This window comes from Geospiza fortis, unplaced genomic scaffold, assembly GCF_000277835.1.
Source record: "Geospiza fortis unplaced genomic scaffold, GeoFor_1.0 scaffold186, whole genome shotgun sequence".
Classification (NCBI taxonomy): Eukaryota; Metazoa; Chordata; class Aves; order Passeriformes; family Thraupidae; genus Geospiza; species Geospiza fortis.
The window spans coordinates 5,556,776-5,569,458 of NW_005054331.1; the positions used below are offsets into that span (position 1 = coordinate 5,556,776).

The 12,683-nt window shown below is 35.9% G+C and overlaps 1 protein-coding gene across 4 annotated transcripts in view; it reads right to left on the reverse strand.

Moving 5' to 3' along the window:
* ANKS1B (ankyrin repeat and sterile alpha motif domain containing 1B) overlaps nucleotides 1–12,683 on the reverse strand; it is a 409,286-nt gene that overhangs the window by 324,731 nt on the left and 71,872 nt on the right. For all 4 annotated transcript variants that reach the window (XM_031057572.1, XM_031057571.1, XM_031057573.1 and 1 more), the window contains 2 exons: nucleotides 9,027–9,137; nucleotides 5,836–6,011 (listed from right to left, as the gene is read on the reverse strand). In XM_031057572.1, coding sequence (XP_030913432.1) covers nucleotides 5,836–6,011; nucleotides 9,027–9,137 — 287 coding nt within the window. The remainder of the gene's footprint in view (nucleotides 1–5,835; nucleotides 6,012–9,026; nucleotides 9,138–12,683) is intronic.

Below are 12,683 nucleotides of genomic sequence, written 5' to 3' on the forward strand. Positions count from 1 at the left end.
AAGAACTCTTTCTTTAATCTAAACTCGTGTCACAAATCCAAAGACAGTAAGATATTGCATTTACACGTGAAAATCAGTAACACATTTTTTTGTTATGCTTCTGAACAAAACAGCATAAATGTAAAAGCAAACATTGCAACCACCTACTACAAAAGATTAAAGAGACTGTTCTGAAGCATATACTTCAATCTGGAGCCTCAGTTCTATTGAAGTGGCACATTTTAAAATTAGTTTCAGTTCAAAAAACTCTCAGGAGTTCTCAAAAAATATGGAATACTTATGGTTTCTACATGAAAAGAAAACCACACTTTTCAAAATAAGGATGGAAATAAACTTCTGAATACAGAGTAAGATGAAGCCTTTTTAAGAGAGAATTTTAGGAAAATATTTTTCAAATAAAACATCAAGTTTATTAAGAAAAAGTCTGAAATTTATTGTATTCAACATGTACATCTAGCAAATGTATATTTACGCACACAGGCAAGTGGAGACGTTCTTAATCTCTACTTTTTGTTTTGCAGTCAGAGGTTGTCCAAAGCAAGTAAAAAGTCAAATATTCTTTGAAATCCATAGGCATTTCTTACACATACAAAAAGCCCATATTTTTACTTTCTGATATTATTTTTTTTAAGAATACAATGTGCAAATACATTGCAATACAGCTGGTGCATTTCTGGGTTTAATAATACAATTAGAATTCTTAGTCCTGACATGAATATATACACAGGAATCTCACACCTGACAGGAAACTGGTAATGATCTTAGAATGCCACAGACAGAGGAATCTAAAGCAATTTTTTTGTGGGTGCTCAGGATTTTCACAATACACACTTTGACAATCTTCTGGTTATTTTCCTGACCCAGTTAATTTTTTGGGATCCCTGCTTTGTACATTATACCTATTTAAATTTTCCTGCTTGCTGTTCAATTCACACAGATTGCTTGAATGCACACTTGGTGTGTAACCTCTTTGCCATGATACACTTCTAAATTTAGTCCTGATGTTTTAGCTTGTAGTTTAAATGTATGTCATGATGTTCCATACATTTTTCTCCTAGAGGAATTTAAGGTGTTCATTTTGAAGCAGTTTGGACTATCAACTATGTTAAAACACACAATTTTAACACAGCAACGAAAAATGCTGGAAAACTCTTATATAAGATGGTTGCTTTTGTTCTTGAAATTACTGAACCAGACTGCCATCTATTGGAAAATAAATATTTTTTATAATTATACTTAAAAAAAAACAAACCTGAAACTGCAATAACACTTAATTCAGCTTGAAAAGGAAACACCTTTTCAAATGAATTGTGATAAAAATCAAGGACTTTTCTATATTTTTTTCCACTTCATGTTTTCTGAAATATGTTTTGAAGCACAATTGCTTTTCTGACTTGCTGAACAATCAAATTCTAGTTTTTTTGAAAGATTTTTATCTAGGGAATGTAGAAAAACTGTAATATGTCAGCACTGAGCAAAACACAAGTATAAAGCTTCCCAAACTTCCTGTGCAGCACCAGTCAGGGCTTTCCATGCCTTTGCATACATAGGTCAGCTAAAAAGTACATTTAAGTCACAATGACCAAAATGAGAAAAACAAAGACAGGAACTGGAGGCACAAATCTATGAATTGACCATCAACTCCACCCAGCATACAAGTCATTAAAAAATACTAGGAATTGCAACTAAAATGATGCATAGCTGTATGAACACCTTTTGGAGCTCTCCCTGGAAAACTGTGTTCAATCTGGCCTTTAATTTTGTGGAGACAATGAACAGGGGCTCATTGCATTGCTATATTATAACATACATGTTTCAATGACTGGTAAAGGCAGACTAGGAAACATGGCATTAATATCTGCACAACAGCACACCGAACTCAGCCAGAGTGGCAAAAGAAAACCTTTATATTATGACATTTCCAGTGCAGCTTTGACTTCCTTTAGTTTATCCTTAATAACGTACTCTTCAAATTGAAAGATAACATTAACTTACTCTCATCTGACTTCAGCTGTTAGCATTCAGTCTTTTCCTCCCTCTTCATTAATCATTCCCTCCCATCCAGGAAGCTAAGAAAATCTGTTCTTCTGTCACAGATCCCCTTTCAAATTTTGGAAGGGAAGCATTTTGTGGGGACATTTTCACCACTCATCTCCAGATCTGTTCCTATTCATGTCTACATTATGGGTCTACTGTTACTGTCCTTACTTCTACTTACTGCTCTATTGTACTCTCCCTCTCCCAGATGTCATGCCCTCCAGTCCCCAAGATTCTCACCACCAATTTTCCTAGTCAGCTCCTCCACATCCCAAGGAAATTTAAGTATCAAAGCTGATTAATAATTTGGAACTCGAAAGACTAAACCAAACAGTTTATTTTTTCTTTTTTTTTTCACTTAACCTCAGAGCTTCCTATTTGACTTGAAAAACTCTGTAAGCACATAAATCTCTGGAGTTTTAATGCCTTGTCACAAATCACACACCTGGCCAACAGAAACATATAAAGTAATAAAAACATTGTTTTCAATGCAAAATTTGATGAAAAGAAGTAGTTCCTTACTACAAAGATTCTAGAACAACTTGTCATGTTGTTGGACGACTAGCTGTCTATAACACAGCAAATGGAGGAATGGATTCAATTCTGTCCTTGACCTAAAAGACTTTCAAGATACTTCTTTCAAAGAAAGTAGAGAATTCTTCAAGTGCTGTATCATTGAGCAACAAGCCACGCAAGATGCCTAAGACCAGAAAAGGAAGAGAATGTGCCTGTGAACAAGGCATACAAAGTCCTGCTCTCCAGATTGCACTGGTATTTTTCCAGTGGCTGTAAAATGCAGAAACAATACTAGAAAGGATCACAGCCTGATGATCCCTACTTTATCTGGGAGACTATAAAACCAACGTTGAAGCTCACTCCTGTCACATGGACAGAACTGAGCACCACTTTTCCAGATGAATCGTTTACTGTCAAGTTATTGTATTAAATAGCAAGCATTCACACTACTCTTACACTAAACAAAAACTGTGAGCCCCACTGTTTCAAACAATAGAGGTTGGCAGTTAAAATTCAGGACAGAATTCCAGGCTGTGCATTCTGGATAGACAGACACTCCTTTCTGCAGTCCCAAATCAACCATAAGCTCATTTAATCACAGCAGTTTTGGCCCTCCTGAAAAGAGCCAATTGTCAAAAAAAATGCTTTGAAATACACTCTGCTTCCTGATGCCTTCTCTTTCCCAAGCCTATGCTATCCTCAGGAGGTGGCTCCTGATGCTCCTTGCTCCAGCTTCCTAAGTTTATGATCCACAAGTTACTATTCAAATCAGAAATTCCCCAGTCTTGGCCCCCTATTTCTCTGAACAATAGCACGAAGCAAAAAATTCAGATGCCTCCAAGCAGCCAGTGCCTTTGCAGAATCTCCCTAAGGGTCACAAAGTGGCATGACTTGGGATTTGGAAACTTTTCAGATTGCTGAACTACATGAAGTTGAAAAGCCTTCAACAGTCATCGTCTCTGGAATCGACATTAGTTCAGGAAATGGAACCACCTAACACATTACCAACAGGGGGCTAACTTCCACACCCCTTCAGAGCTGATGCCAGCACAGCCAGCAATGAAAGTTAGGAAAAATCTGCTGATATGAACCTAAAGTAACTGCTCCCTTGTGGAAGCCCATGAGGTGTGGTTCCAGCTCTCTGTTGGAGCTGGTAACCGAGAAGGGCAACACTCAGTCCAGCAGGCAGAAAGTCTCGGCTCCAGACAGACTCCACAGGGAGTCCTGTGCTGCCCATACTTTCAAAGGGTCTTGGTATGTGCAGTAGAGGCAAATGTGAGGTGAATAAACGCAGACAAGAGATAAGAAACCACTTAACCTACTGAGATTCTTACAGAAGCTTCCCATGGAGGAGAAAACTTTAAACCAGAAAAAGCTGCAAGAATCTCTCTTCTTTAATATATATCCAAGGAATCTATTTCTGACTCTCCACATCTATATACATCTTCACTTTCTCTCTGTATCTTCATGTTCTTATACATAAATATTCATTTAAGTTTCTTCAATCATCACTGTACTGTCACACATCTTCCTTGACTACACTTGCTGGTCCTGCCCCCAGAGCAGTTTGGCAGCATTCACCTTTGCAATCATTTTCAGAGCTAAACATATCTCTTCACTTTAGTGCTTCTTCCCAATTACTCTTTCATGGCTCCTTACAGAGCATGTTGATTTTCATATCACCCAGGGAGTCTAAACACAAAGGGAAGGCAATATCTGCCCAAAATTAAAAGGTGTATCAAAAATGGAAGCAACTTCCATTTTTTTTAATGCAAGGTAGCCAAGTAGCAACTGAACAGACTGAATAACCCTAAAATACATTACAAAATGAAATGGCTGCTTTAGAAAAAACAGGAAAATCTCACATCACAGCAAAGGGTCCTCTCCATACAGATCTGTATAGCTGGGTTTACTGCAGGGGAAAACATATTCTGCCCTCCAACCTAACTTCATGTTGGGAGTGCACACCCATCATCTTGACTACAGTTTTCTCTAAAAGAAAAGCTGGATGTCCCAGCAGGAAAGCAGCATAAAATGCTTCAAACAGCCCCCAGTTTTGAAGAATTGTTTCCACATCTAGGTCAATTCAAAATATATAAAATATCTAGGCAATATATTGCCTAATTTACCTTTATATTTCCCTGTCACAGAAATTACAGATTTAGTGTCTGAATACTTTCTATTCATATTGTACTTCATTTAGGCCTAAGCAGACAGATTTATATGGAATACATTTTCTGCAAAACAGCAGCTGAGAAGATTTAAATAGCAGTTAGCACCTACATTCAGAGAGATACTAGACAAATGTCTAAAAATGATTAAATAGGATTAGTATCTTGTTCAAATTGAGTTCAATATGAGTTATGTATCTAAACATTCAAACATCTAGAAGGGCTTTACAAAAATATCTACTGCATTTCAGGGTAGCTACACATCTTTGTAAATCTCATTTTGTCTATATATGTCATAATAAATCCTCCAAAACATTAAAGTCTTTAACTTGCCATGGTTTTCCTCACACAAATGAGCATAATTTTTCTTAACTTACAAAAAACATTAACTGAAATTTAGAACTTAGCAGTTTTCCTTTGTTCTCTGCTTTATTCCCTGGGCAATCACATTTATTTAGTGTCACAATTTAAGTTTCAGCCTAAACCAGCTAAAACCAGGAAACCTACTGAGGAAGAGAATTCAATTAAAAAACAAAAACAAAGCCTTGTTAAAGTAAAGAAAAAATTAATCCCAGAGTACTTTATTCATAATATTAGTAGCAATGAAGTTATTTTCAACTGTAGTTGGAATCACTGAAGTATCACAACCACAATTATCTGTATTAGAGATTCAATCTTCAATACCATTAGGCTACCATGAAAGCTATATAGTAATAAAATGTAGAAGAAAAATAATGGAGGATGTTTAGCTGGTTCTTTTGGGGGTATATCTGATCAGATTCTGTTAACATTTAGTATTCAGTAGAGTATTGAACATACTGATCTCCACTGATTTCACAAAAAAAACCCCTTCCTTGCCCTCACCATGCTCAAAACAAATAACCTGAATGTATTGTGGTGACATAAAAAGCCATTCTGAGGTGTGGTAAGCAATACCTTTGAGAAATGAAGTGAACATTACATTCTAAATCTGTAAAAAGCACATGTTATATTTTTTTTATTATAATGTTAACCTTATACTATTCTCACTCTTTTATTATTTATTTTTGAATGTGCTATAAATAAATCAGATGTAACTGAATACATTGTCCTTGTATCCCATCTTACTTACTACATTAAGCTTGGTTTGGCTTCCACTGGTCATAAGATCTTCCTCTGATACTTTACTAAAATTTTCCAGATAATGGTCTGATAGTGTATGAGACAGATCTTCAAAAGAGTATTCCTTTTCTTGGCACAATTTGATTTCATCTAAGAGCTTTGATAATTCTCCAGTCACAGCTTCACCTTTAAAAACAGACACACCATTAGTCAGTAATTAGAATACCGGGGTAATTTATGCCTAAAAAGGAAATGCACATTCTTTAAACTTTATTATCTGTTATTTTCCATACCTTATCTTCTAAACAATGATCTTTATGCACCATTCTCTGCTCAAAAACAATGGCATCTTGTTCCAGGCTAGGAATTTGCTTGAGGCAATCTACATACTTCTGCATTGCCTTATACCTTGCATTTAATTAGGATGAATATATACTTACCCTTTCTATGTTTTCTAATCCTGAAAATTTATAGAAATAGTAACTATCCAAGAAAGTAAAATTAATCCAGGAAAGGAAAGTTTCTACAAACATACAAAATCAATACCCCATACTCTGCATCAGGTTCATGTTTGCTGCTGTAATTAATTAATACACTACATAAGCTCTGTAAACTGACTAAGAATGCATATCTCCCCCATCAAAGCAGCTGTGCTTTATGAATAATTCTTGCTCACTCTCCCAGGACTAAATGGAATGGTGGAAGAATATACTGGGCAAACCCAACACGCTTAAAACATGCCTTCCTACAGCAGTCTATCAGAAACCCACTAATAGTGCATTCTGCACTGCGTTTCATGTTTTCTCCTTAATTTATCAGATTTCTTAACTAAAGAAATCTACTAGAACAGTAAGACAATAGGCATTCTATGTCTATATTGAGGACCACTACTGGAAACGGCAGTAGTAATAAGTACTAGAATCACACTGAGTGCTAACCATTCTGCAAATAATCCACTGGCAGCAGCAAGGCCTCCACAGATTGAAAAGCTACTCATTATGATCAACCACACTGGGTTCTGATAATGTACTGTGTGTGTGTTACACAGCTACCTTTAGTAATAGCAATGAAAAATGAAAAAGGCCAAGAGTTTCCAGAAGGAAGTAAGAAACCACTTTTTTAAACTAGGTTTACAATAGGCATATGGTGGAAACTGCAGTGCTTAGACTTGATAAAATACAGATGCTTCCATGTTACTCCATCTTTGGAAATAAAATGCTGAAAAGGAAAAACAGAGTGAGCATATTAAGCTCAGCATAAATAAACCAGACTTAAGTACACTCACATAACTACAGAATCCACGATAAAACTGTATCTGCTTGGTCTAGAGCTCTGTTTGTTTCAATTTTTTCATAGTTGCTATTTGCTATGCTAAGTAAACACAAATACTCAAAAATATATTTAAAGTATAACCATGGTCAGTTATTACCAAAATTTTCAGAGACAAGGCTAGAAGTTGTTAATTAAAAGCATTTAATCTTTCTACTCTTAGTCAATGGTAGCTTTGCACAAAACTTGTAAATTAAGCAAGATTATAATCAGGTTTATTTATATTCTGCCTTTTAATTGGTAAATTGAAATTATTCCAGATTAATTATTATAACTAAAAATTGGAAGTAAAATACCTAAATATTAAAAACTATTCCAAGATCATGATACAGTGATTTTTTAAAAAAGAACAAGAACTACTGCTTCCTACAGAACTACATTCATGTCCCCAGTCCCACATTCTCCTACATATGACCTGCAGTATTTCTTACTGGGCAAGCATGTGTTCTGTGTGACAAAACTGGAATGACCTGAGTGAGAGTGCACTAGTTGACTGGCTGATTGCAGCCAGAATACATAAAATACAGATTTTGCCTATTTCTTTCAGGGCAGGTATTAATTAGGGTTTTTTGCCTCTATCCAGCTCCCTATTTTCATGAAAGTCACAGAAAGGTAATTGATACTGCTATCCCTCTTCCAAAGTTGGTTTAAATTATCTGAAATTAGATTGTCAGTGAATGGCAGACAGATGGATGGGAAGCATGACCAAGTACTATTTCTCTCCTTTAGTATCAGATTACAGAATAGACAAGCAAAAGCCACCTAGCATGTTTTACATTATTTATACCTTGGTAAAAGGAAATAAGGAATGTGAGATCATGACCTTATTGTTAAAAAGTAAAACATATTTTTAAAATATTTGTTCCTTAATTTCAGGACAGACATTTCTATTGCACAGTTGGTTTCACAATCCTGCTAATCTCAAAGGAACTATATATCTTCACACACCACATATGCGTTAAGTACCCCAGTGGGAAATATTATTGGAACTACAGCATTTGTTCACTATTACCATGAAGATCATAACCTGACATGCATCAGGAAGCTTCATTCTCTCCTGAATAAAAATTCTCCCAGTGAACATGTTAAAGAAAAAAATAAAAAACATGTTAAAAAAGACCAAAAAAACCCAACAAACAACCCCAACAAACACAAAAAAAATCACTACTAAGCAAAATAACACCACAACTCACACAACAAAACCAGTTACTTGCCAGCAGTCAATTACACTCACTCTGGATAATTACTGAAGGCAGAAGTCAGGTTTGGTTCTACAGGAAGATGACTTTCATGAAAAAGACCACACTCAGGACATGCCCTGTTTTAGTGGCTGTGGCATGGAAATGGTGAATCAGAACATAAAAAGAAAGCACATGCACACAGGTGACTGGTACAGTGTATGAAAGTTGTGTTAGAAGACAAATGGAAGAGCAGTATGTCTGTGACCTTTGAAAGAGGTTTCCAAATGTGAAACAATTGGTAGGTGCACTCATTGGGGAAGATGAAGTAAATTCAATTTTTAACCCAGATGTAAACGACACCTGCAGAGTATTTCAACATATTTACTATTTTTGTTTTACTTGATTATGCAATGAGTAAGGTCAGAAAAATTAAAAATATTTAAGATCAAACAATGCAGTACATTGTAATCCATTAGTGACGTGTCCTTTCTGAGAATACAGTTCCTTGCTTTTCTATATGACATGGATTACAGTGTATGTAGTCAAGATAGGTGATTCATGGTAGGAAAAAGACCATACTTGATATCAATAACATTCTTAATTTTTTTTTCCACTTTGTAAGTTTGTAGGAATATTAATATTAAAGTGAAATTCAGTATAGCTTTTGCATTCACAGAGTACACGTATTTACTTTTAGCCTTTGGAGATGGAGGAACTTCTGGGGACAAAACGCAAGACTGATGTTCTGCACATTCCAGTGGGCATTCCTCTGAAATGCTTGCATTTCCTGTTTCCATATATTCTGCAAGTTAAAGATACAAATACACTTAAAAGTCTGAATTAAGAGGGTTTATTTCAATCAAAAGTATATTTGCTACTTCATTTTTCATTAAAGAGTTTTCAAATTTTCGTATTACAACACTGTAATGATTATTATTCATAATAATAACATTATTATGAATATTAATATTGTCATTGGCAAACATTACTATTACAACCCTGTAATAACAATTATTCATAAACACTGCTGCAAGGCACTCATTTGTTGAAAGTACTGTAAAACACTAAAATGGCCAGTCCTTCACTCTGTGGAAACAGCTGCAGAAATCTCATTGTAAGGGTAATCAGTTGAGACTATCCCTGTGTTTTTCTTGCCTCCTTGAAATATCAACATGACTGTTCTATTACATTATAACAGTTAAAAGACACTTTTATTCTAAGTTTGTGGAGACTTTTTTTGTCAAGATATTCAGAATGCTCAAAATCCATACAAACACTGATATAAGAAAGCCAAATACTCTGCTTGCAGCACAGATGCAGTACATGAGGAAAAACAAAACACATCGCTGAATATTTAGTTAAAAATAGCAGTCTAAAAAGCAGTGTGCTGAAATTTCTGGTTTTTCCTCTTAAAACTTCCCTTGCCCCATGTTCACAATAATGTTTATAAAAATAGAAAAAAATATGAAATCATGAATGAGCTAAACTTCAATTTCATTACTGTTCTTTTCTTATAAATACCTACATTATTTTCATGTGCTTTTCTACACAAGTTACCTCAATGAAGACCAAAACATTAATGAATTGCAGTGCAATACTAAAAAAATTAATGTCTGCAATAGTGGCACTTTTTTTTCCCAGCAGGTTCTCAATTTGGGCAGCTATTCTGCATCTGCATTTTCTTGAGTTTATGAAATTGTTTAAATAATTTCATTGTGATACCAATAATAGCGTATGTTGCAACACACAGAGCACCAAAGTACAATAATGTCTTTCATCAATACCACGCTGAAGGACTAAGGAGCTTCTGGGAAGTGAAATCTCTGATTTAATTTCTGCAGTCTATAAATGCACTTGTTAAGCTTGCTGTAAGTCATTATTAAATAACAAATCCCAAAACCCAAATACAATCTGTGATAAAATAGACATCTGAGAAATTGAAATCGGAAATGACATAGAACAGCAAGTGGTTTCAAAATGCTTTGCAGATTGTTGGGGTATTTTTTAAAAAAATTGTATAATTTGAAAGTGCCATATATTAAGTTTAATGACTGGAAGTGGTCCCTGGCATAATCTCTCAAATTTCAACATATGAAAATTTTGCGTGTGCGTGGGTCTTAAAGGAAAGACAAACAGTAGGAGACCATGTGAAAACTAACACCATGACAAAATGCCCTGGAATGTTTTCCAGCTCTGTCAGAGATAGTATTTGCCAAGTTAATGTGCAAGATGAGGATAAGATAAAAAGGAAGCCATACCCAAAGAAAACTAAAAGAAAAAGAAATTAATGTGTGAAAAATGCTTGCTTAGTAATTATGCAACTGTTCAAAAGGAAATATAATTCTATCAGGTGAATGTTACAATTATTAGATTATTACAGCTATAATTAGCAGAGGAAACAAAGGAGATATTGTGAAGAACTCTAACCTTGTTCTCACATAATCATACAAGTCTGTGGTTTTAAAGTAATTCTCTATTTTTGCTCTTTGTCAGTCCCCACTTCCAGACCAATGCACTTACCTCCTGGAGGCTAGTTCTGAAGAGGAAATCCCAAGTTCAACGTAAGTCTTAAACACTTACTTTAAAAACAACAGAGCTCCTTCCAGAAAACCTTTACAGCGGGCTCTCACAAAGTATGGTACAAAAAGCTTACAACAGGCTGGCAGCATGCCAATGTTTTGAGGGTAAAATCCTTGAGACTTTGGGCCTTTGCAGGACTACTGCTCCTAACTTGGTTTTATACTATTGAAAATCCTACCAGATAAAGACAGGGCCTCATTTTAAAGAGGCTTATAGTCTAGGTAAATGTACACTTACTCATAATACTGTCACAGAAAGAGACACAGAACAGGTGATCTGTATCAAGAGCCAAAGAAAAAGCACACAAAAGCACCGGATGCTTTCACCAGCAGCTGCATTCTAATCACCTGCAGCTGGCTAGGAATCCACCTTTAAATCCTCACTGCTGGGTGCTTGAGAGACTGATCAGAGTGGATCTCAAAGCAAAAAGAGAATTCAGGACAAAGCTAAGCTTAGTGACTTATACCACTTCATGACCAGAACAGAGTCCCCATCTGTGGTTTCACACAACTTTAGAGGAAAACCCATCATTCCTACCATAGGGAACAGTAAAGGCCGTTTAGGACACAACCTGTCAAATTCATAATGGGAAGAACGGACCATTTTACTTCTTCACCTTACCCAGAATGAACTTAACAGCTCAGTGTAAAGTGAGCACTACTGCAGCTCTTAATACTAAGAGTTCGAAAAACTTGATCTGTTTAGTAGGATGGTTTTCTGTAGTTACCAGATTTTGTCAAAGCCCCACTCAACCTAAATTGCATCCTGTGCACAAAAAGTAATACCATAAAAGTGGCCACACAGCAGTGGAAATAAGAACAGTGGGGAATATAACTCAAGAAGGGAACAAGCTCTGGGAAGTTCAAGCAGTTGGAACTCCAGCTTTCTTAGTTTCTGTAATACTGGTTAGGCCAAAGCAATGGGAAAGACTGAACATATAAGCAAAGAAACACAGATGCCTCTACAGCACGAAGAGAGCATGGCCCAGCTCAGCTAGAGCTGCTCCTGAACTTCCAAGGAATATAAAAGCACAACTTGCTTTAACTTCAGCTCCTCTTAGATCCTAATTTCTCACTGAGGTGGTAGGGTTAAGGGTTTTGCTTTGTTTACAAACCTTGGCTTTTAGAGTAACAGTTATATTCACCTCAGAAAACTTTTTATTTTAAAGGAAAATAAAAACCCCCTTATTTTTTTATTTTAATGGAAAATAAAAACCAACTTATTTTAATCCTTATTTTCCTTTAAATTAAGTAAAAGCTGCTTTCTTTTGTTTTTATACCCTACTTCAGCCATGCCATGTGGTAGATTCATATAGAATTCTTTCCTAGAACAATTTTTCCCTAAGAAGACCAAAAGGCTCTTTAAAACTCTAAAAAAACCAAAAAGACCAAACTTGACCAGGATATAAATATCCCTACACACCTTTTTAAGCAGAAGACTCTCCAAGTAACTAGATCAGAGAAATAAAACTTATAGAAACCAGTCCCCTCCATAGCTACTATCCCTGCAGAGGGGTGCTGACACCACCTTCACATCTTCCTGAAGGACAGCAATCTTCAGAAAAACCTCTGCCCTCCCTAAGATCTCCCAGAACCTGTCTGAGGATTCTGCAGCTCTATTGAGTCCTGGCCCAGCCAGGAAACTCTCAAAACAAGCTCACTTGCTCCCATGGTAAGGAACACACCTGAGGCTTTGTGACCCAATTGCTTTTCTCTTTAAAGCAGCTGCAGTAGCAGGAAACTAACTGGGAACTACCATGGTCAGGTGT